At 41.6% G+C, this 26,450-nt stretch overlaps 1 protein-coding gene across 1 annotated transcript in view; it reads right to left on the bottom strand.

Moving 5' to 3' along the window:
* Nucleotides 1-207: 207 nt before the first annotated feature.
* The window catches only part of SUSD1 (sushi domain containing 1), a 136,766-nt gene continuing 110,523 nt past the window's right edge, over nucleotides 208-26,450 (bottom strand). The window contains exons 14-16 of the mRNA XM_082469272.1: nucleotides 24,974-25,013; nucleotides 12,634-12,727; nucleotides 208-12,309 (exon numbers count right to left, since the gene is read on the bottom strand). Coding sequence (XP_082325398.1) covers nucleotide 12,309; nucleotides 12,634-12,727; nucleotides 24,974-25,013 — 135 coding nt within the window. The 3' untranslated portion in view covers nucleotides 208-12,308. The remainder of the gene's footprint in view (nucleotides 12,310-12,633; nucleotides 12,728-24,973; nucleotides 25,014-26,450) is intronic.

Genomic DNA, 26,450 nt, shown 5'->3' with positions numbered 1-26,450 from the left:
CTATCAATTAGAGAAGAATAGTATTAGGCAAGAAAAGAAAAAAGCGTTACCTGGGAATAGAAAGGTCGAAGACACAGGCTGTGTGAGCTAGGATGGAAATCACACCTAGCCTTTGGACAGTGAACATTTTGATCAGCTGTCTGATGTCCACCTGGCTTCCTACTCCCATGTTATGTTCTTCATGTCTTGCTTCATTTTTGCTGGTGCAAGAAAAATTAAAATATAGGTGTGACTTCCAGAGAAAAATAACAGCAGAACTTGTGAATTGTCTGATCATTCTTTTCCCCTTGCAGGAGGATCTTACAGCTTTTGTTATTGATTTGTAAGACTATTATATAGTAAGCCTATTAACTCATTTTTTTTAATTGATTTTAAACAGCTTTTATTCTTTTTTTAAATTAATTTTTATTGGAGTATGGTTGCTTTACAATATTGTGTTAGTTTCTACTGTACAGCAAAGTGAATCAGCTATACGTATACATATATCCCCTCTTTGTTGGATTTCCTCCCCATTTAGGTCACCACAGAGCACTGAGTAGAATTCCCTGAGCTATACAGTAGGTTCTCATTAGTTATCTGTTTTATACATAGCATCAATAGTGTATATATGTCAATCCCAATCTCCCAATTCATCCCACCCGCCCCTTTCCCCCTTAGTATTCATACGTTTGTCCTCTACATCTGTGTTTCTATTTCTGCTTTGCAAATAAGATCACCTACACCATTTTTCTAGATTCCACATATATGTGATAATATATGATATTTGTTTTTATCTTTCTGACTTACTTCACTATATATGACAATCTCTAGGCCCATCTACGTCTCTACAAATAACCCAATTTCGTTCCTTTTTATGGCTGAGGAATAGTCCATTGTATATAGGTACCACATGTTCTTTATCTATTCCTCTGTTGATAGACATTTAAGTTGCTTTCATGTCCTGGCTATTGTTAATAGTGCTGCAATGAATACTGGGGTGCATGTGTCTTTTTGAATTATGTTTTTCTCTGGGTATATGCCCAGTAGTGGGATTGCTGGGTCATATGGTAGTTCTATTTTTAGTTTTTTAAGGAACCTCCATACTGTTCTCCATAGTGGCTGCATCAACTTACATTCCCACCAACAGTGCAAGAGGCTTCCCTTCATTGTTAATCATATTTATTGCAAACAAGTGTTCCCCAAATGGTTAGACATTGATTCCCACACTTCCCTAATAATCTATCATTCCCCACTAATTTGAAATCACTACCAAGCTCTATACTTAGCAGGAAGGACCACCAATAATGCACTTTGCCAAATGACAGGCTCAAAAGGTGGGCTCGAGGGTGGACCCAGAGCAACTCCAAGCCAAATGGACAGTGACATTCCGCAAACTGGTAGTTAAAAAACCAAAAAGCCTGTGGTGATTCAGCAAGCTTACTCCTGAGAATAATAATAATAATAAAATCTACGTACTTTTGTCTTAGAGTACGTGGCATAAGTATTGAGTTCAGAGCATTTCCAAAACACAGTATAACTCAGGCTAACTTAAGCTATGATTTCTTTCATTGGGTGTCAAATCCCATCCCTGTGTGCTATGGAGTTTTTTTTTTAAAGCTTTCTTTTCACTGTAAGTATTCATTATAAATCTTATAAACATAGATTTAAATGATTCTAGTGGCCTATCACCACCCTCAGAGTGGGGTTCCTGGGGAATCTCTTCAGAATTAGATAGGAATTCACTAAGATCAGAGAATTTTGGAGCTTCTCGGTTGAAATGCTTAAAAGTTCAGCATAGCTATGCAGCCTCTCCTTCAGGCTCAAGTCTCAGGCTCTCATTCCACTCAGGAAGCATCGGTTCAAAATACGTGGTTTTCCCTGTTGCTCAGTTCTAACAATTTCTTTTTCTTTCAGTTTACCAGAATGCAGCATGGTGGTTGATAAAGCAAACAATTACCCAAAGCAGGAGTCATATAGCAAAAAAAAGGTATGCAAAGCAGGAGTCATATAGCAAAAGAAGGTATGCAAAGCAGGAGTCATATAGCAAAAAAAGGTATGCAAAGCAGGAGTCATACAGCAAAAAAAGGTAAGTCAGTTTGGAAACTTTATCAGAGTTTCCAAAAATGCAGGCTAATACACAGCAGCAGACTAGAAGTAGTCCAAACAATTTATTCTTGGGAAACTGGTGAAGGGCCAGGAATTAAGGGCAATGACCTGGGTGACGAAGCTGACGAAAGCTGGGTGGACAATAAAGGGCCAGTTGGCAACTCACTTGCAGGCAGAGGCTGAGGATGATGAGCTGGCCAGCCAACCGTGGAAAGCTATGAGTGCAATACAATCGATACAGACCACAGTCCCAGGTCAAGTGTAGAATAAACACAAGTATCCCTCCAATGCACATAGGCAGCCCTCCGAGACACACAGGTAACTCCCCAAGTCTGCTGGGCACTGTGTGTCCCTCCAGGAAAGCAGACCGCCTCCTTCCGTCCAGAAGTAGGTCTCTGTTTCTTCTATCTCATCCAGTGACAAGCCTTGGTCTTTCCATGCCTGGCTCACAGTGAAACTCACGTGCCCTCCCAGCTGTATCTCCAGTGTAGGTTCCAGCTCTGTTCTAGCTCCACCCCGATTTGAGTGATCTCTTTACAGAGGTCTGCAGGGGTCTGCAGCAGCAGCCTGCAGGTTGAGGGAGAGGAAGTCAGAGGAGTGGCTGCAGAGAGGAGGGGAAGTGGAGGAAAGGGGCTGACACCAGAGGTGTGTTACAGCCTGACACTGAGATGCAGTCTCACGAGGTCAGTATGGGGGCTGGTCCTTTCACCTTTGCGGAGTTCCTTCAGCCTCCATCTAATCCAGTGAGCTGTTCCAGATGCACAAACTCAGATTGATATTCAGACCAGATAGCTATGTGTTAATTTTCTACAAGAAATCCAGTAAAAATGCTCATGAATGCTGATCACAGGCAGTCAAGTCAGACTCAGCTGTTTTGTGTCCTTGGCGGCAAGCTGCAGACAGGCTGGAGTCTTTGAGTCTGGCAGCCCCGTGCACCATCTCCCTTACAGGGCCACACGCAGTACGGACGTTTATACTCTCTGGCCAGGACCAAGACACTGTCTTCCTTGTTCGGTGCAAGAGATGCGCTGCCCAGCTGCTGCCCCTTCCTAGGTCTTGTGATAACAATTCCCCTTTCCTGGGCTCTGCCCCTCTTTGGCCAGAAAGCAGCATGGTGGAAAGCCTCACGGTTGTCCCTGACCATCCCAGCACAGCAAAGCGTCAGTGTCTGCATCATCTGGTGTTCATCTCTGTGAGATCTCAATTCACAGTGATCATCCCAAGACAACCCAAATTCCCTCTGGTTCTTGGAGCTGAGCCCTCTTTCAGGTTCTAAGGTTCACTCTTCACTGGAAGGCCCCTTGGACAGAAGGAATCACAGCTTGTGGCAAGAGCTGTACGTGCTTTGCCCTTTGTCTCAGCCATTCTCGGCTGCACACAGCTACTGCCAAGTCCTTGGTTATGGAGGGTCTTGGGGCTGGGAAGGACCTTTGTGCTCTCCAGCGCTGGTCCCTGGAGCTCTCACCACCCTCTGGAAGCCTTGAACCTGGTCAGTGTTGCCTTACCCTGCCCAGCCCACCAAGACGCAGGATGGCCCTTTACAGGGACTATAGGACAACTAACCCTACAGGCCATACACTAGGCTCACTAGAGTTTGGCGGAAATAGACTTTTGCAGGCCAAGTTCACAAATCCTGAATCCTGCTAACCCAAAGGCTAGGAGATGGGACACATGCCTATGGACCCAGGGAAATGGTGTTCTTTCCCTTCCCCAAATCTCTGTGCCTTGCTCAAGGGAACGCAATCAGTCCAAGGGGAGATGGCAGTCTTCCAGACCCAGTTACCTTCCTGAAACCTCTGGCCATTGGTCACTTCCACCCCTGGCAGCCTTGGTACCTCTCCATAGAGAAAATAGAAGTATTCCTAGGCTTTTGCTATAAAGTTAAGTAGCCCTGTCAGAAGAACCTAGGAAAAATTGTGGTAGAATTTAAAGTCTATAACTGATTTTTTCTTTAGTAACTTATGGTAAGCAAAATTCTATGAGATGACCCTCATAATCTCTGCCACTTGGTGTCCACAGCCTGTGTAATTTTTTCCCCTTGAGTGTGACTTAGTTCTAACCAACAGAATATGGAAAAAGTGAAGGGCTTCTGCAGATGTAATTAAGGTTCCAAATTAGTTGCTTTTTGGTTAGTTAAAGGTAGATTATCCTGGGTGGGCCTGACTTAGTCAGATGAAAGCCCTTTAAAAGAGGAACTGGGCCCTCCCTGTACTCAGAGGTTGTCCTTGCTGACTTGATGAATTGGGCAGTCTGTTTAGGAAGCCCACCTGGCAAACAACTGCAAATGGCCCTCTAGGAACTATGACTGGCATCTAGGACCCGAGGACAGCTTCCAGCTGACAGCCAGCAAAAAGTTGGGACCTTCAGCCATACGACCACGAGGAAATGGATTCTGCCAACAATATGAATAAGCATGGAAGGGGTATCTTCCCCTGTCGAGCCTCCTGATGAAGATGCAACCTAGCCAACACCTTCCTTGCAGACTTGTGATACGCTGAGCAGAGAAACCAACTAAACCAAACCTGGATTCCTGACCCATAAAAACTGGAGGATAATAAATGTGTAGTAGTTTAAGCCATTACGTTTGTGGTAAGTTGTTACACAGCAATAAAAAAATAAAAAAGCATATATAGTCTTTGCTATAATTCTCTCTCAAATATTTCATCTTCTAGTTTCTAGTTGTCCCCCAAAATCACATTACCGAAGATTCATAAAAAAATTTTAAGAAATCTGAATCAGCACTGTGAAACAAGGAAGAATGCATTCAACATTCAGAAACTTTGGGAAATTTTCAGAAGTTTTTCAAAAATATAAAGTTTAAGTTAACAGCTGGCAACAGAATTCTTAAGGAGGAAACTATTCTTGTTTAAAAAATTACTTTGGTAAAGTACTTTGGTTAAAAAAAAGAAAGACATAGATGAGTTGTTCTGCATTTCAGGAATTTAGGGGATTTGATAAAGAATGAAGATGGGAAGGGATGGGAAAGGAAGGAAACGTCAAAGAACAAAGATAACTAACATCCTCTTTTAATTATCTGTGTATCTAAAATATAATACTCTCTTGTTATAGGCAGAAAAATGGCCACCAAAAATGTCCACGTATTAATCTCAGAGCCTGTGGATAAGTTATCTTCCATGGTAAAAGGAACTTTGTAAATGTGATTAAGTTAAGGATCTTGAGATGGGAGATTATCCTGGATTATCCAGGGAGGCCCGCTGTAATCTCCTATAAATGAAATGGGGGCAGGGGTGGACGGGAGAGTCAGAGTCAGAGAGAGATTCAAAGATGCCACACTGTTGGCTTTGAAGATGGAGGAAAGGCCACAGTCAAGAAATATAGGCAGCCTCTAAAAGCTAGAAGCAGCAAACAAATGGATTCTCCCTCAAGCTTCCAGAAGGAACACAGCTCAGCCAACACTTTGACTTTAGCCCAGTGAGACTCATGGCAGACTTCTGACTTCCAGAACTGTAAAATAATAAATTTGTGTGGTTGAAAGCCACCAAGTGTGTGGCAATTTGTTACAGCATCAGTAGGAAACTAATACACTCTCCATTCACGTTACCTAAATGCCCCAAGTCCTTAGTGAAACTTTGGGTGGAAATCATGAAAAGGAGCTGAGTTCCACAGGTGAGTCGATGCAGGGGGGAACAGGGACCCCACATGGGAGGATGAGATGATCCATCAGCTAAATTAATTCATAGGAAGCAGAAAGTAGGCCCTAGAGTTGATCATGGGAATATAACACATCTACCTTTACCCCCTCATGGAATTTTCAGAAATCTTAAAAGACAACACTGGATGCCCCACCAATTTTGTGATGGAAAATTAAACCAAACTTATCCAAATCTAAGTGTCTTGGGTTTAGAAGGAGACTAAGCAGTACCCATCATATTTTTATTGACACATGTGTAATAGGATATTAAATGGAACACTTTCTTTTCCTTATGAAATTTTATTTTTATGTTTTTGAATAGTAATATACTTACATGTTTAAAAACAAAACAAAATAAGAAGATAAACACTTTAAAGACTCACTCTCACCCTGTCCACCTTCACCCCATTCTTCCTTGCTCCATTTGTAACCATTTACATCAATTCATTGCTATCATTCCTGTGTTTATGTAAAATTGAATAAATATTCTCATTCCCCCTCTTTCTTACATAAGAGATAGCGTATGATATACACTATTCTCCATCTTGTTTTCCTCATTAAAACAATACAGCTTAAAGATCTCCCCATATCAATGCGTAGAGTCCTTCCTCGTTCCTTTTTTACAACTCAGGGTATTACATTGTGTACACGGAAGTATCATAGTTCATGTAACTAGTTTCCTCCTGAGAGGCATTTGGGTTGTTTCTAAGCTTTTGTTATTATAAGCCACGTCATAATGAATAACCTTGCTCATGTGTCATTGGGAACATGTGCAGATGAATCCATGGGATAGGTCCCAGAGGTGGGATTGCTGGGTTAAAGACAAAGGCAATGTAAATATTGCCAGATTTCCTTCCATAAAGGTTGTACCATTCTGTACTCTCACTAACAACGTTTGAGTTCCTATTTCCCCACAGCCTCAAAAGAGACTGTGTTGTTAAATCTCTGGCTTTCTCATTGACGGGTGAGAAATGATACCTCACTAACTTGCACTTTTCTTAAAAGTAAGGTTGAGCATCTTTTCTTACGTTTGGGAGCCATTTACATTTCTTTTTCTGTGAACTGTATTTTCCTATCATTTGGCCTCAAATTGGACCCTTTTTGTTTCAACCAAAGTTCAAAAAAATTGAAAATAATAGGTTGCAAACACTCCCATATTCTAAAAGAAGGCTTTCCAAATGGTCTTGTGACCCTTAGTCCAATACCCAGGCTATACAGGGGTTTAAAATTGAAAAGGCCAAAAGAAAGTGTTCTTTAGGGAAAGCTGTTGGCATTCTCTGCATTTTCTATCCCCCACCATGATGGTAGGAGGTAAGGGGACCTTCCTCAGTGCAAGTCAGGAAAGAGGAGCTTCAAGGGGACCTCCACTCAGAGACTTTGTGTCCCCTAAAACTTCAGAGGACACAGAGGTCTGGTACCTGACTCCAAGGATAAGAAACCCAAGGATCAAGAAGCTGAGGCTGTCAGGCCAGCATCAGGGCAAAAAAGTGGGAACCACATTGGAATGTAGTAGAAGCTACACTTCCACTGATGGAGGCCAAAGGGTCTAATGGGTAAGAAAACTAAAGTCTGTGGCTGGAGTGATCTGTGATGGTGGGGCAATCCCTCATTTGGCATGGCAAGGGTCTGTGAGTTTCTGTGAGTCAAGTAGATACCCAGGAAAGTAACTGAGCTGGAGGAGCCATCTTTTTTTTTTTTTTTTTTTTTAGGAGGAGCCATCTTGATGTGACTTTTCCCAAAAAAGGCAGATTGCCAGGGCAAGAGAACTCTAACAGTGCCGGCAGTAAGAGGCTGTGGGATGCACTTTCAGGGGCAGGATCAGAGGTAGTGACATAAGAGTTCAGGATAACAAGATGTAAAATATCTAGACACACACAACCAAAAATAAGTATGAATAACCTTGTAAGTTGAAAATTAGAACACGCTAGACAGGAACACACACAAACATTAAATGGAGACACATATTGTGTTCTGGGATAAGAGCACTCTTTATTTAATATATCCCCAAGAAAAATATGAAGATTTTGGGGGGAACTTGACCAAATAATTCTTTAGTTTACATATAATAAATATGTATACATGAATAAATATATAATAAAACCTGAGAATACTCTGAGAATTAACAGAAAAAGGGTGGTAACTTCTTTTACTTCATACTAAAAAAAAAAAACCCTATTTTAAACTTATAGCAGGTGGTATTGGCACAGAAATAAATCAGCAGAACAAAAGAGAAAGTTCAGAAACAGACTCTAGTATATGATTCAGTATACGAGTCAAATCACGAGGGGAAAAAAATAACAGTCAAGGAATATTCATAGAACAACTGGCTAAACCATTTAGCAAGAATAAAAAAAGACCCCTCCCGACCTCACTCCTTATACTAAAATGTTTCAGATGGATTAAAGATTTAAATGTTTTTTTTAACTGCTGAATTATAGTTATTACCTTGAGATTGGAAGGTCCTTCTAAGCATGGTACCAAAGGCAAAATACATAAGGAAAAACTGATACATTTGACTACACAAATTTAAAGTTTTTGTGTGGCAATGCATGACACAAACAGGTCAAAAGGGAAATAATAAAGTAGAAAATTTGTTTACAACACATGTGACAGCTAAAAGTGAAAATTACTATAATACAAAGAACTTTTTCAAATCAATATAAGACAAGCCAACTACTGAGAAAAAAGGCACATCACCACAACAGAATTACAAATGACCAATCAACATGCAAATTAGTCAGAGAAATGCAAACAAAACATTGAAAGGTCATTTTTCACCTACCAGATTAATCAAGATTAAGAATATCAACGATGCCCAGGTATGTTGAGGCTTCCTGCTGGTGAGAGCATAAACTGGTATAAACTTTCTGAGATTCCTCTGACAATATGTAGTAAATCTACAATGTATATAGTTTTCATTCCAACAACTTCAAGTCTAGGAATTTAGCATAACTGATGACTGAATACAATTATACAGACATATATAAGAATAGTAAACATCTGGAAACACTCTAAATGCACAATACTCAACAGAGTATTAGTTAAATAAATTATGGTACCAACTTTTAATGCCATCATGATTGACATGAAAAATGTGTCCAATGCATGTTACAAACCACATGCCTAGTTTGACCCCATTTTGGTAACCTTGAGTTACGCCAAAAAAGTATGGATATGGATACACACACGCACACACACAGAGACACACACACACGTCACCAGAATGACTCATTCATTCTCTCTCTTTCTGAAACAATGGACGTACACTTTTTTAAATTGATTTGCCTCACTGCATCACCTGCCCACAAATGGATACAGAAAAATCCACACCCACTTTCCTCTCCAAAATCAGGCACTTGAGATTAACCAACGATGGCTGTGGGAGGCAAATGGTCCTTAAAACACCATTTGATTGACATCTACTACCCACTGGTTTTCTCTCTGATGAAGGGAATGGAAAAATTAAAGGGTTAGGAAATCGGAATATGAGATTAGCAAAAAAAGGGAGCCTTGAGAATTCTTTTATACCTCCTTTAAAATCAATTTAAATGCTAACTCTATTCCAGTCCACTATGGAATTTCAAGGTAATGACTTTTGCTCTGGTCTTAATCTTAAGGGCCCAGCTGCAATTTTAGGTCTGGAGTCATGGATGGACTATTACCTATTTCCCCTAGTTAACCTCCATCTATTTTGGTTGCTTGTGGCTCCTTCTAGAAGTGATGGGGGAAGGTATATCACAGTGAAAAGATAAGTATAAAAAGACACAGTTGCTATAATAGTAAAAGTAACAATTGAAGTTACATCTCTGTCTGAACCCATCTCTCCACTCTGAAATGAGAAAATGATAACTACTAACCTTCCCACCACACAGAACTGCTGTGAGGATGGAATGAAAGAACATGTATAAACAAAAACTATGGTGGAGATAAATAAAAACTATGGGCACCAAAAAAAAAAAAAAATTCAGCCAGGGAACAATCTGCTCCATATCTGGGCAACCCTCAGTTTTGATTCCTAGTCTAGAAGGGAGCTCGAGACTGGATCTTGGCACTCACCTCTACACGCTGTCCCCAAGACAGTTAATAAGGAAAAGATCCTTCTTCCATCACTATCTGAGGATCTAGCTTTATTTAGTGGCACTCATAACCCAACTCTGAATGCTACCTGATCAGTCCTTCAACAGAAGGACCCTGCATGCTTCTAGGAAGACCCACTATTGGTCTCCTGAGATGCTCTCCCCGCCTTAACCAGGAATCCACTTGGGAAAAAAAGGGACGGTATTGTGGTTAAGCTACCAGGCGAATTCAGAGAACTTAAGGCTGCCTTCATGTGCATGAGAAAATGATCAGAAAAGAACTGCAGGAAAATGGCGCATCCTTCTTGCAAATGCTCAGCACCTACTTCTGTTAAGTATTAACACTGAGCAACTCTGTGCTATAGTTTGGAACATTTAGAGAAAGGGACAAAATCTATGTTTTTGTTATTTCAGTATTCTTTCATGAACTGCTTTTACATTTCTGCACTGTACCCAGAAGTACATTTTACTTCATATTTAGTCAGTTTTCTTAAGCAGAAACTTTTGATACCAAGCAAATAGGACTTCTTCCTTTCAATGACAATTATGCTAAGTTCCCATGTGGACAAATGTAGCTTCTTTGGCAGTTAATTCTAGAACTTGAAATTAGGGGGACTACAGAAACATATGGTATTTACAGAACTGGTAAAAAATAATAATAAGGGGGAGAAACTCAGATTCTCTCTTTGGTTAGAGGAGGCTTGGAGGAAAATCCTTACTCATCAGACACCCTACCTCATACTAATCAAATAATTTGTAAAGATTCCAAATATAATTCAAGAGCTGTGAAAACTGTATGAGTTTGAATTGTTGCACATAAAAATTAAAAGTCGGAAGCTATTTGTATTAGTCTATTTAGAGTTCTACTCTACAGTTCACCTGAATGAGAGCAGGAAGTGTTCTACATGTTGGTCCTAAGTTGTAGACTGAGACGGCACCTCAGAGGACAAAGGACAATTATTCCTAATATTGTCCAGTACTGGCTGGGGCCAGGGCTGACAGCTGGCCTTGAAAACTCAAGCATCAGGGTATCACTTCCCTCTCTCTGACTCTTCCCAGTTGAGAGGATATGCTTTGGGCCAGATCTCCCTGGGGGAGCAGCTTCATAGAGAGTTGCCACCTGTTCCTATCATTGCTCATGTCTCCTCATCTGCCTGCAAGCCCAGGCTGCTCAGATGTGTCCCTCACCGGTGCCCAGTGAGCCGGTGGAGAACACACCAGCCCGCCATGTGGGAAAGACTGTCCCTTTTCCTCAGGACTGTGGTGTTGCCCAATTCTAGGACCACGTTCATATATGCTGCATCCCGAGTTGGGCAATATCACTGCCCCCCCACCCCTCCCCATGCTTTCTATGCCCTAGGCCTGGAGAGGGAGGGAGAAGGCGGAGGAGGACACCACCGTCACTTAGAGAAGCCACAAGCCTCCATCCTTCTTCTCCCTTCGTTCCTTGCTGAGCCTTGGAGTTACACCGTTGGTTAGGGAGGAAAGTTCAAGAACACTGATTCGGGCTTTAAAAGTCAAATCGAATCCACTCCATCTGTAAATTCAGCATATTGACAGTAGGTCCGGGACATGGTTCATGATAAAGTAACACTCATAGTTACTGACGTTGTAGATAAAAGGGACGATCGTGTCGCCCGCATTGTTCCCCGCATTGTTCCCCTCCCCACACAGGACTCTGGCCGTGGGCTTCATAGTGTTGTAACCCATTGTTACCACACCACCCCCAAGTCTAAAAGGAGGCACAGAGCATTTTTAGGAAATGTTCAGTGAAAAAAAAATTTGCCAAGGCTGTTCTAAACATTCATGTGAAAGAGAACTGTCTAAATTAACAGAATATTTTTACTGGAATGAAGACTTATGGCTTTTGAATACATATAAGACAAAAGGAACTGTATCAAAGCAACACTGCCTAACAGATATTGCAGGGAACTTACTGGAGTGGCCAGGCTAGCACACTTTCTAATTAGTGTGTCAACCAATTGTCGGAAAAGGGCTTCTAAAGCGTTTGCCGTGTTTGCCTGTCAGTGATCTCTAGCCTTTACAATGACCTCCTTCATAAAGTCAAATTCTAGCCGACACTTAAGTCTACCTCATTACTTACTGTAAAAGAATGGATTCTGAATTAATGACAGAGATGCTATAAAGGAAGAGGCAGACAGTCTCTTGCATTCAGTGCCTAGAGGAGCTGACTCTCAGGCGTCACTCAGAGGAGAACACAGGCCCAGCCCACGTGACCTGTAGCCTGTGGTCAATATTACATGGTACATCAAGGTTCTCAAGTTCAGAGACACAGAACTGGTCGTGCAGCAGGGAAGACATCAACAATTCCCGAGTGTCCTCCTTTTGGGGGATTCCAAAGAGATAGTCACCGTCTTGAATCCAGGAATGGGATTGCAGGCCCACGCACACACAGGGCCTCTGTGCACACACCTGAGAAGCTGTCATAACATCTGCCCCAGCAGCAGTGCATCCTCTTCACGCAGCATCGGCAATCTAGACACGGCGGAGGAAAAGAGAGTTCACTGACACTTAGGTTTTCCTGCGGTGCATCCCTGTGTGCACGGGAAGCGGTACAGGAGATGAGCCACCACTCTGTGAGTGGTCAGGGCGCCATCACTGACCCTGCTCTCTTCCTGGGACTGGAGGGCACGCCCCTCCCTCCTGAGGTGCAGAGTTACCCACGCCTTTCACCTGCTGAGCCTGGGACAACCTCCCGCACTCCCCCTCTGACCCTCCTCAATCCCAGCTGTTCTGCCTGACTCCAACCCCACCCTCCCTCCATTCCACTCATTCCTCAAAACTGACAGTCGCACATACCACACTGCTGAGAAGGAGAGGAATGCGAGGACAATCACCACAGCCAGGGAGCCTAGCCCGACGCCTACCATCTGCTGCAGCGTGAGCGATGAATCTGCGGGACAGAACCACATGCTGAACCCGCAGAGCACAGAATCACGGCCCTCCCCGGAGGTGCACACCCACCTGTGCTCACTCTGTTTTAACCAGAGGTTGGCCCCATTTAACAAACCATCCCAAGAATGCCCAGAGTTCCTCTGTGCCCCCTCAGTTGGCCCTGAGAACAGGGCATCAGGAAAAACCGTTCCTCCGCATTTTTGAAAAGGAAGCGTAAAACCGGGCCACATTCAAGTTACAAGGGATAAAAGCTGATCTTGTTGGGCACACACATACAGCATCCTGTGTTGTGTGTGTTGGTCCTCTCTCAAGTCAATTACACTTGATCGATTTTTACCAGCAGTTTTCCTTTGCGTCGAGGAAGATGTCATTCTGACGTCATTTGGACTTCTGCTCCAAAAATGATAGCTCCAGTGATCAAATATAGCAAAAAGGGACTTCCCTGGTGCTCCAGTGGTAAAGAATCTGCCTTGCAATGCAGGGGACGCGGGTTTGATCCCTGGGCAGGGAACTAAGATACCACATGCTGTGGGGCAACTAAGCCTGCGCGCCAAAACTACTAAGGTTGCTCGTCTCCACTAGAGCCTGCATGCCGCAAACTACAGAGCCCATGCGCTCTGGAGCCTGTGCGCCACAACTAGAGAAGAGAAAACCCGCCGCCACAAATAGAGAGAAGCCCAAACACCACAATGAAGAGTCCGCGTGCCACGATGAAAGATCCCTCACGCCTCAACAAAGATCCCGTGTGCTGCAACTAAGACCCAATGCAGCCAAAAATAATAATAATACAAATATTAATAAAATAAATAAATAAATCTTTAAAAGAAAAACAAATATAGCAAACAAATCCTTTCTGTTGGGTAGAGTCACCTGTCATTTCCCCTACAGGAAGCAAGGGTAGTACCTCCCTGCTCTGTTCAGCAGGTTGCCGTGAAGATAAAATAAGAAAACTGATGTAAAAGCTCTTTGAAAGACATTCGTATGTTCTATTCAGAGGTGCATCGCATGTCAACTCCAGGGAGATCCCTGGCTGTTAACTGAAAAAAACACACATTTGAGTTGTACATTTGGGACAAGTGACTAAGTCAGGGCATCATGTTCTAAACTAAAGATCTCATTTTAACTTGCAAACACTTACTTAGCACTTACTATGTGCCAGACACTGTTCTAAAGCCTCTCCTAACCACCCACTGGGTACCATAATAATAGCACCAGGTATTATTACACTGGGTACTATTATTATTCCCATTTTATAGATGATGAATCCAGACACGGAGTGGTTAAGAAACTTGCCCAAGGTCACCCAGCTAGTAAATGACAGAGCCAGGATTCAAACCCAAGCTGCCTGGCTCCAGGGTCTTTGCTTTTGACCACAGCACCATGCTTTCCCAGCGCAGATCTGAATCTAGCTCTTTCTGCAGCAGAGTGGGTCATGTTCTCCCCCAGAAGTCAGGGGTGTTGGCCCAGATCTTTCCTCCACAGGCTGATGATTATGGGGCCTCAGGCTGTGGTTGCTCAAATTCCTCTTTGGAAGAACAAAAATCTGTACAATGGTGCCACCAGCCATTGAGAAGATCTTGGGGGGCTGACTTTGCATGTATAGAATTAAAAATAAAAATACCACCAAGTCATGGAATAAGTTTAAGGGAGTGCAACCAATTCCAAATTTTTCCAGATGATTTGTTGCAGTTGTCATTGTTGGAATATCAAATTACAGTCATCCGTTGGTATCCATGGGGGGTTGGTTCCAGGGCCCCCCTTGGATACCAAAATCCTCAGATGCTCGAGTCCCTGACATAAAATGGTGTAGTATTTTCTTATAACCTACTGTATACTTTAAATTGTCTCTAGATTATTTATAATACCTAATACAACATAAATGCTATGTATATAGCTGTAAATACAACATATTCAATAAATGCTAGGTAAATAGTTGCCAGTGTGTGGCAAATTCAAATTTTGCTTTTTGGAACTTTTTGGAATTATTTTTTCTGAATATTTTCAATCCACGGTTGGTTGAATCCATGAATGTGGAACCCGCAGATATGGAGGGCCAACTGTATTTCATTTGTCTGTACCCTCCTTTTACCGATGCACCAGGCATATGCTTAGTGCCCACCCTGGGTAATCCAACACTGCCACTGAAGAGCTGAAAACAGCAAAAGCAAACATCTGTTACCGTAAGGGGAGAGGGGCTTAAGAGGAAAAATAGCCCCTGGACTTGAGACCCTCAAAATATAGATGACTTATTTCCCTGGCAGTGAATGTAGCACATTTGAGAACAGTTCAAGCTACTTAACTTTTTCATCATCAATTCTGTGCTGTCTAATACAGTAGCCGCTAGCCACAATGTGGTTATCTAAATCTAAATTAATTTAAATTAAATTAGATTTAAAATTCAGTTTCTCAGTTTCTCAGTCATACTATTTTAAGTGTACATTTCAAGTGCCCAGTAGCCACAGGTGGTGAGTGGCTACCATACTGGACAACACAGCTTTAAAATCTTTCCATCACTGCAGAGAGTTCTACCGATCGGCACTGCTCAGATCTCTACAACTAGGTTGAGAGCAGTTTGATTCTACTGGAGACTCTACAGGGGAGCTGGCACCAGCAAAAGCAGCCATGGAACATATCTTTTGCTAAAGAGCCTGGTAAATCATTACCTCAGAAAATGTTGTCAAGAGACTTTCTAGAGGGACTTCCCTGGTGGCTCAGTGGTTAAGAATCCGCCTGCCAATGCAAGGGACACGGGTTCGATCCCTGGTCCAGGAAGATCCCACATGCCACGAAGCAACTAAGTCCATGTGCCACAACTACTGAGCCTGCGCTCTAGAGCCCATGAGCCACAACTACTGAGCTTGTGTGCCACAACTGCTGAAGCCCGTGCACCTAGAGCCCATGCTCCGCAACAAGAGAAGCCACTGCAATGAGAAGCCTGCGCACCGCAACGAAGAGTAGCCCCTGCTCGCCACAACTACAGAAAGCCCGTGTGCAGCAACGAAGATCCAACGCAACCAAAAATAAATAAATAAATAAAATTGATTCTTTAAAAAAAAAGAGAGAGACTTTCTAGAAAAACATGGCATGTATTGTTTGGCTACTTTTGGTATTCAGAAGAAAAAAGCCTTGACATTTTTAAGAAGCCATATTATAAAACGGGAGGAGGAGTTCTGGTTAAATTAGAAATTAATAAAGAAAAAAAATTAAAGGAGTGACTTGAATTACTAGATATTAAAACAGCACAGTATCAGCAGAGGAATGAATACATTGGAACAAAATAGAAAGCCCAGAAACAACCCCAAGTATATAAAAGAATTTCAAAGCTTGAATCCTGGAGTCAGGTTGGCCAAGTCTATATTTGTACACCACCACTACCCACTTGTGTGACTTTGGGCAAGTTATTCAGCCATTCTGTGCCTCAGTTTCCCCACAGAGGGATGATTTAATAACATGGGGCTCATAACCATAATACCCACCTTATGAGGTTATTGTGATAAATAAATGTTATGACATGTTAGAACTGTGCCTGGTACACAGTAAGTAATTGGCAAATCTTAGCTATTATTAATTACTATTGTCGTTTTTTTGTTACTATTTCAAATCATTGGGGAAATGATACATTATTCATAACTAGCATTGAGAAAATAGGCTAACCATTTAGAATAAAGTAATTTTGATCACTAGAGTTTACACTCTATACCAACACAAAATCTAGATGGATTAAAGACTTAAACTGAAATTTTAAAGAATTGGAACAAAATGTAAGTGAATACTTATCTAATATTAAAGCAGGCAAGAATTTTCTAAGCATATTTATTAATGCAGGAACCTTAAAATAAGAGAATGAGAGATTTGACCATATTAAAAAGCATACACTTCTGTATACCAAAAACGACTATAAGTAAGCTTAAAGGGAAAACGGAAAACTGGGTAAAATAATGAGAATAATTAATAAGCAGGGAGTTAACATATAGAGTGTTACAAATTAATAAGGAAAAAGGCAAGTACCTCAATAGCAAGATAAACAAATTCTATCAAAAGGTAAATCATGTATAAAACATGATTACAGATGATTGATAAACCTTTGATCAACTGTTCTCTCTTACAAGTAAAAATGCAAATTAAAACACTGAGAAGCCATTTTTGTGTACTAAATTCCCTAGGGTTTTTTTGTTTTGGTTTTTGTTTTTAAGAGAAACTACAGTATTGGAGATGGTGGAAAGAATCTGGTGCTTTCCTCCACTGTTCGTTTCATGCAGTCTACCCAGTATTCCTCCCAACGTTGATCATCTACATCATCTCTATATTTTGTCCTGTATAGTTTCATCCTCTATAGATTTTTTTTTCCTCTATAGATTTTGAGTCATTGATTCATGATGATGGTGAGCTGAAGATGACTGTGGACACTGACCCATGTTCTGTACCTGCCTGGATTTGACATCAACTCATTAATAAGCAACATTTGCGTAGTCATCCCACCATTTCTAAGCTCACACCCAGCTCTCATTTCCCCACACTGTCTACCGGGCATTGTTAAGTGTTGGCTGAAGTCAAAATCCATTGTGCTTGCCACAGTTCCCTGACCATTTAGTGACTCTGTGCCAGAAGAAAGAAGAGCAGTTTCATCCAATCTGCTCATAGCTCCCATACTGACTGCTGGGAACTACGGCTTCTTCTCCCAGGTGGACACAGAGCCATCTCTTAAAGACCGTGCCTGGCCTTGACTTCAAGTTATCATGCACACTTTGCAAAATCTACCTCCCTTTCACAAAGTTCCATGCCCTTTGCTCATCCTCTGTCTTCCCACTTTTCACTTCTTCGTCAAGATTCCTCAAAGATCACTTGCAGTGGTTTATCCATCTCATTTGCAAATTGTATGAGCCTGCTAGAATTTAGTGCTTCATCCATGGCAGAAGACTTTAATGTATGGAGAGCAGTTAGCTCTTCTCTAGTTTTCAAATATCAAAGAGGACATCTTTCACCCTTAGCAGGAAGCCCAACTATTCCTTACTCTCGAGGTATGTACTGGGAAATCATCTTTATTCATTCTGTATAACATGACTTGGGTTGTAGCTCCAGGCACAATTCTTGCTGGTAGAACAGTTCCTGGTTATATGTCTTTTTTTCTACATTATATATGTACTCTGTGAACATGAGTCAATCCAATCATGGTATAACCACATGCTTCTTTAGGGATTTCCCACATTAATTCCTTACTGAGAAAATGTATAACTGGCCAATGTGAATTACATTTTTCAGAGTTTTGCCATCCCCTGGTTACCTTCCCTTCCATGGTCTCATGCCATGAAACCATACTTATTTTTCTTCTCAGTCACTTGTAGAATATTCTTTTAGAAACCCAAGTGAGTGAACCATGTGTTATATCCCAGATTCTCTGTGATTCATTCTTAAAGCGAGTAAATCCATTAGGCTTAAACTCCACCAGTCTCTGTAGGGTGGCTCCCCAAAGAGGTATAGTGCTAAGGAGGAGTGATAGGGATTCCCTGGGCTTATCTTGAACCTTTTCACTAATGGAAATATCACAGGTGTTGAAGAGCCAGTTAGAAAGGCCCTATTCCTACTCTCAGACTTCGTGACATCTTGAGGACTTCCTATGGCTGTGGACGTTTTTTCATGAATTTACACCAGCAGGGTCATTTCCTGAAAGCAACAATTCTGTTCTCCAAAAGGCACAAATAATTAGCACTGTGACTTCTATTTAGTGTGTTAAATTTCTCTCTGTTATTCTAGGGTTCCCTTGCTTGAATCCCCTGCAGAGTAGGAGATGGCAAAGGAGATCAAAGTAGAAAACTAATTTAGAGATAAGTAAAGCCTGATGAGTCAACAACATTATTGAATTCATTCTCTATTGCAGCTTAACAAATTACCATAAACTTAGCGTAGCAGCCATTTATTAACTCATAGTTCCATGGGTCAGAAGTTCAGGCACACTGTGACTGAGTCCTCAGCTCAGGGTCTTACAAGGCTGAAATAAAGATGTTGAGAGGGCTGCATTTCCCTCTGGAGGCTGTGGGGAAGAATATGCTTCCAAGCTCATGCAGGTTGTGGGCTAAATTCAGTTCCTTGCAGTTGTAGGACTGAGGTCCCCATATTCTTACTGGCCGTCAGCCAGGGGCCACTCAGCTCCTACAGGCTGCCCGCATCCCTGCCACGTGGTCCCCTCCATCTTCAAAGCCAGCAGGAGAAACCTTTATGTCAAATCCATCTCTCCCTTGGAATCTCCAATTTCCCCTGTCTTTGACTTCTAGACACAGATTTAAAGGGCTAATGTGATTAGGTCAGGTCCATCCGGATAATCTCCCTATTTGGGACTTTAATTACATCTTCAAATCCTTTCACAGCAACAACTAGAATGGCCTTTGAATGAATAACTGAGAGAAAGTGGGTGTACCCCAAGGACCAGGAATTTGTGAGGCCATATTAGAATTCTTCCTACCACTATTATGAAGGTTTAAAATGAGTGTGACTTCCTAACATCATATACAAAAATAAACTCAAAATGGATTAAAGGCCTAAATGTAAGGCCAGACACTATAAAACTCTAAGAGGAAAACACAGGAGGAACACTCTTTGACATAAATCACAGCAAGATCCACCTCCTAGAGAAATGAAAATAAAAACAAAAATAAACAAATGGGACCTAATGAAACTTAAAGTCTTTTGCACAGCAAAGAAAACCATAAACAAGACGAAAAGACAACGCTCTGAATGGCAGAAAATATTTGCAAACGAAGCAACTGACAAAGGACTAATCTCCAAAATATACAAGCAGCTCAGGAAGCTCAATATCAAAAAAACAAACAACCCAATCCAAAAATGGGCAGAAGACCTAAATAGACATTTCTCCAAAGAAGATATACTGATTGCCAACAAACACATGAAAGGATGCTCAACATCACTAATCATTAGAGAAATGCAAATCAAAACTACAAAGAGGTAGCACCTCACACCAGTCAGAATGGCCATCATCAAAAAATCTACAAACAATAAATGCTGGAGAGGGTGTGGAGAAAAGGGAACCCTCTTGCACTGTTGGTGGGAATGTAAATTGATACAGTCACTATGGAGAACAGTATGGAGGTTCCTTAAAAAACTAAAAATAGAACTACCATATGACCCAGCAATCCCACTACTGGGCATATACCCTGAGGAAACCATAATTCAAAAAGAGTCATGTACCACAGTGTTCATTGCAGCTCTATCTACAATAGCCAGGACATGGAAGCAACCTAAGTGTCCATGGACAGATGAATCGATAAAGAAGATGTGGCACATATATACAATGGAATATTACTCAGCCATAAAAAGAAATGAAATTGAGTTATTTGTAGTGAGGTGGATGGACTTAGAGTATGTCATACAGAGTGAAGTAAGTCAGAAAGAGAAAAACAAATACCGTATGCTAACACATATATATGGAATCTAAAAAAAAAAAAAAAAGGTTCTGAAGAACCTAGGTGCAGGACATGAATAAAGACGCAGACGTAGAGAACGGACTTGAGGACACGGGGAGGGGGAAGGGTAAGGTGGGACAAAGTGAGAGAGTAGCATTGACATATATACACTACCAAATGTAAAATAGATAGCTAGTGGGAAGCAGCTGCATCACACAGGGAGATCAGCTCAGTGCTTTGTGACCACCTAGAGGTGTGGGATAAGGAGGGTGGGAGGGAGACACAAGAGGGAGGGGATATGGGGATATATGTACACATATAGCTGATTCACTTTGTTATACAGCAGAAACTAACACAACATTGTAAAGCAATTATACTCCAATAAAGATGTTAAAAAAATAAAATAAAATGAGTGTGAGTGTATATGTGTATACATGCATGCACATAGCATATTCATAGATAATGTCCACACTAGGCTTATACCTTGATGTTAATCTTCTCTGGCTTATTTGATAAGTATTGCACCCACTATGCTTCTTTTCTCACCAGACTGTACTGCTGGTTCCCCAGTAATCATTCAACTCAATTCAATAAATTCTGATTGAGCACCTACTGTGTGCCAGCACTGCTCCAGCCCTTCAAATGCTCTCTCTCAAGGGTATGAAATCTAGTAAGAAAACACAAGTATACCAGTGACTCGAAAGTATGGCAGAATGGCTAAAGAGAGGGAGGGAGAGAGATCCTGCCCTGTTGAGGAAATTTTAAAAAGTGTCAAGGAGGAGACGGCATTTGAATTTAATCTTGAAGAACAGGAGGGGTTGTAATAAACAGAAATTACAGGAAGGTTATAGGGCAATCCAGGTGGAAGTAAGTACATAATCGTATGAGCAAGACATTAAGGAGAGAAAGCAAGGGCCATATCCAGAGAAGAGCTGGCACATCGGTTTGAATGGAGAGGAATGAGAGATTCAATCAGACTGGTACATTGGTGTCAGAAAAAGAAAAAGAAATACTGGAGAACTGTGGAGGGAACACGTCAGGTGGTAGTGTAGGCTTGAGTGAAGAGGGAAACCTGAACACTGTGATGGGAGATGAGAAAGAGGCTTGGCCAGTCATCCAAAGGCCTCTGCTCAGGGAGTGAACACAGAAATGACAATCAGAGAGGTCTGCCCAAGTGCAAAATGTGGGCTAAATGAGAAAGAGGAGTAGTCACTAATGACTCAGAGCTTTCATGCCTATGACTAAAGGATGTTCCCTGGTTACAGTTTATCATCATCTCACATATATCAAATGACCTTGCTCTGTGACTCAAGAAAGCACAGAATCATAGTACTTTGTGGCTGGAAGGGATCGCAGAGATCTTGGAGGAAGGCAACAGAGAACCAGCCAAGTTAAATATAATTTCCAAGACACTCAGCTGATTAGTAGCAGCACTCGGGCAAAGAAGCCCAGGCCTCTGCATTTCCCATCAAACTGACTGCTGGCTCCCTGGTAGTCATCACAAAGCTCTTTTAGGGGCAATGTGCAAAAGGTAAATAGCATAATTCATCAGAGGGCAAAGGCAAGAATGGGGCTGTTGCTTGGCACGAGTGAACTGAAACAATTTGAGGACTTATTTGGATCCTAGTTCTCTCCAAATTACTTTCTGAAATGGCAGGCTCCAAAATTTTTGCAAAAGGAGCCTGCCAGGTGAGCGCACAACCCATTCTGTATGTAGATGTATATCTGCTAGAGCTGCCTTCAAAATTTCAACATAACTGGGTTTTCTATTATCTTAGCTCTTTCCAGTAGCTTGAATTTAAAGGTTCAGACTCTCTTTCAACATGAGGGGAAAAAAGCACTGCCAAAAGCCACTTAGTTATTTCCAAAGCAAAATCCTTCCTGTTAACTTAATCACAGTAGAATGACTGTAGCCAGCTCTTTGGCCATTTCTTCTACCCAGTTTGAGTTTGTTAATCACACTGAACAGCTGCTGAAAGCAGCGGATTCTGGAAGCTATTGTATCTGTGCCTGTCCATGATGCTTGCACATCTCCATTCTTCTGGTAAAAGCACCTCTTTTCCTGTAGGAACTCCATCCCACCCTTAAAGCTTCAGGGAATGGATTGGCAGAAAAGTTTCCAAATGTTGGAATGCGTGATTGTTTCTTGTGGCCATCATTCAATTCTAAGAAAGGGGGCTTAGTCTATCTGCACGCAGAAATGTAACAGCGCACATCTTTGTTAAGAGAGGCCCTCATTCATGGACATATGTACACTACCAAATGTAAAATAGATAGCTAGTGGGAAGCAGCCGCACAACACAGGGAGATCAGCTCGGTGCTTTGTGACCACCTAGAGGGGTGGGATAGCGAGGGTGGGAGGGAGACGCAAGAGGGAGGAGATATGGGGATGTATGTAAATGTATAGCTGATTCACTTTGTTATAAAGCAGAAACTAACACACCATTGTAAAGCAATTATACTCCAATAAAGGTGTTAAAAATATATATATAGAAAATGCAAAAAAAAAAAAAAAAGAGGCCCTCACTTATGATGCTAAGTGAAATAAGTCAGACAGAGAAAGACAAATACGGAATGATCTCACTTATACATGGAATCTAGAAAAGCTGAATTCATAGAAATAGAGAACAGAACGGTGGTTGCCAGGGGCTAGGGGGCGGGGGAAATGGGGAGATGATGGTCAAAGGGTACAAACTTCCAGTTGTAAGATAATTAAGTTCTGGGACATATTCTAATGTTACAGCATGTTGACTGTAGTTAACAGTACTGTATTGTACACTTGAAAGATGTTAGGAGAGTAGATCTTAAATATTCACACATACATATACACAAATTATATATATAAATATATACATATATATAAAAATTACATATATATATGGTGATTATGTGAGGTAATGGAGGTATTAACTAACATTACTGCGGTAATCATTTTGCAATAAGTACGTGAATCAAATCATCACATTGTACACCTTAAACTCACACAACGTTATACGTAAATTATTTTCTCAAGAAAATTGAAAAAAGAGAGCCCCTTGCTGCCTGGCAATCTGCCATCCAAGATGGCTGACAGTCAGGTAATGTGTCTTGCCCAGTTGAAAATCCATGCCCCTTACCCTTGTTGAAGTTGGTGTGAGTAGAGATAAAGACATGGGAAATGAGATTAGGGGATAAGCAGAAAACAAAGGAAGCTTATTTCTCCAGGTTCCTCCCAAACATTTCCTGCTAGGTACCCTCTACAGACAGGGTAACAAATCCCCCAATTGTAAGGCACCATCCACTGGAACCCTCCTGGAAGCACCCCAGCCTATTGTTTTATGATGCTCTGAGGTGAGGGACAGGATGTAAGGAGTTAAACCGATACTCTGGGCTAAGGGCAGAATTCCTCAGGCTGTTGCTAGGATTCATGAACCACAAGGAAAAGTTCCAGACTCAAAAGGTCATAAACTTGACAAGATTTCTGGTATTAGCTACAAACTAATGGAATTCTTATGAATCAAATCCAGTGGCTGGCTGCCTGCTGGTTTAAAGAAATGTACTGCCAGGGAAATCCCAGCCTGGCAAACAAGAACCTTTGATTGCTCAATCCCTAAGGCAACTCCGCCACCCAGATAGCTGCCCCCATGAAGCAGAAGGTTTAAGTTGTAGGCACTCAGTGGGGCTCCTTCTCTCTGCATCTCTTAGGGAAGGCTCTGGAGGAAAGGGACAAGGCTGTTCTCCCATCAGGCAGAGCCCGAGGCAGCCAAACTAACTGACCAAGTGACCTATTCTGCTGCCAGGGCAGGAGATGCTTGCTTTTTCTGTCCAGCAGGATGTGGTCCTTGTTATGGGCCCCCTGGCCACTGCACAGTTCTTTATCTTTTCTTCCTTTCTAAATGAACGTACTTATTGTGATTATCCACCTTTCCCTTTCATATTATATACTGTGGTTTGAGAATGGTTACGTTTGCCATTTAATCATAGATTGCTAAGAGAGCATGAGAAGCACATCTAGATTAACCAGATCAAGAGGGACGGATCATCCCCAGGAACCCTGGTCTTGGAGCTGGATTCAGTAAGAGACCCACCTTTGAGCTGTCTTCTACTTGGGTTCCATTTTTGGTTGTATGGAGGATAATTTCACTTTCTAAATGGAGGGTGTTTTTCTAAATAGTGTACGTGTATGTGTGTGCACATGCTAAGTAGCCAAATGGTTGAAAGTAGTGGACTGCTTGTGGCTCTTTGTTTTGGTCTGCCAACATGGTTTTCTGTGTCTCTTCCTGATGGGGATCATGTCCCCCTCTCAATGCAACCCTGCTGAGGTTGCTGATCACATTGATCTGCCCCCAACCAGCCATACCAGTAAGCCCCAAACCAAGGTAGGCTAATCATACTACCTTATCTCCTCTTAATAATGATTCATCCAATGGATAGTCACTTAGCTAGGAGAAGAGACTTCCTGAATTGAAAAACTGCCTGTTCCCACTGAAGTGGCTAAGCTGGGGCAGCTGGTCCCCCTACCCCACCCACCACCACATAACTTATAGTAGAAGAAAATGAGGCCAACTCACACTTAGAGAGGAGATAGAGACAGATAGAAAGGGACAGTCCTACTTATGGTGTTGAGTCCCAAGTCCCAGTTTCTGGAGGCCTGGTGATGCCACTCTGGTTCTAATTCCATAAGTTCCCACCCCCCATCCTTTTCAGCTATGGCTTTTTGTAGGCTAGTCTGAGATGCGTTTTTGTCACCTGTGACAATTTAAAAAGAAATCTCATTAACATACACTTGATGCTGCAGAATGGACAGAGGAGAAATAAGGAGAGCAGTCTTAGGCAGAAAATGGTTTTACCTTTTACCTGAGCCCAAACTGCACAGGAGCTTCTTCTCACCTATAAAGGAAAACACAGCAACACATATAATTGGGTAGCATGTGATGTCAGTTTAAATAACACACTTTAGCCCTACAAGTTGCAGGGTTTTATCTCTTATTTTGGACCACACGATCTTTAAAATCTCTTCTAGCTCTAACACCTTACAATTTAGCCTTATGATCACCAAGTGTTCAAAGGGACTGGCGTGGGCAGCAGATACAGAAGTGACCCTAGGAATGGATAACCCTAAAGCTTTCCAATGGATCTCAGGAAGCACATGCTATGAGGAAAGAGCAGGGATGGTGGTAAGTTCCATTCCCCTTGCCAGCTCTCAGCAACTGGCACTGACTGCCTGGAGAACTACAGTATGTTGAAAAGGATTCTGGGGTCACATCCAGGTTCAGCAAGAAGTAGTGATGCATGTTATGTGCAAGGCTATGAGACAGCCTGGTATATATGAATACTTCACTTCTCTAGATGATATTTACCAGGCAACCTCAGTTACCCAAAACATAGCCAAGAACCAGGAAGAAAGCTAAAGGAACATGTAAGAAAGCTCATCCATGGTAGAAGCAACCCACAAACTCATTGGAATGAAATACCTTCTCTTCTTCTCCCCTGCTGATATTATAGGCATATTTGTCTGTTAGGGATGCTAGGATTACTGTTGATCTATGATAAAAGTCAGCAAAAAATTCCCCAGAGGAAACCAAATAGTGGAGGTTAGAGAAAGATCCCTTCAACTTCATTAAGTAATTCTCTTTCAAGTGACAACCTTAGTCATTCTGGGTTAATTTTATTAAAAATTGAAAAACTATATTTACACTGATAATTTCTGGGAAAAGCTTAAAATGGCCACAAGGTTTTGAATGTGACTAAATTTTGACTTGATGCTTAGTGCATCAAGTGCATTTAATAAAAGATAATATGCAATTCCTATACACTAATGATAAAAAATCTGAAAGAGAAATTAAGGAAACACTCCCATTTACCACTGCAACAAAAAGAATAAAATACCTAGGAATAAACCTACCTAAGGAGACAAAAGACCTGTATGCAGAAAACTATAAGACACTGATGAAAGAAATTAAAGATGATACAAACAGATGGAGAGATATACCATGTTCTTGGATTGGAAGAATCAACACTGTGAAAATGACAATACTACCCAAAGCAATCTACAGATTCAATGCAATCCCCATCAAACTACCAATGGCATTTTTCACAGAACTAGAACAAAAAATTTCACAATTTGTATGGAAACACAAAAAAGCCCCGAATAGCCAAAGCAATCTTGAAAAAGAAAAACAGAGCTGGAGGAATCAGGCTCCCTGACTTTAGACTATACTACAAAGCTACAATAATCAAGACAGTATGGTATTGGCACAAAAACAGAAATATAGATCAATGGAACAGGATAGAAAGCCCAGAGATAAACCCATGCACATATGGTCA

This window comes from Balaenoptera physalus, assembly GCF_965194825.1.
Source record: "Balaenoptera physalus genome assembly, chromosome: 7".
Taxonomy (NCBI): Eukaryota; Metazoa; Chordata; class Mammalia; order Artiodactyla; family Balaenopteridae; genus Balaenoptera; species Balaenoptera physalus.
The sequence above is the reverse complement of the archived record's forward strand: the minus strand, read 5'-3'. Positions and strand labels throughout refer to the sequence as shown.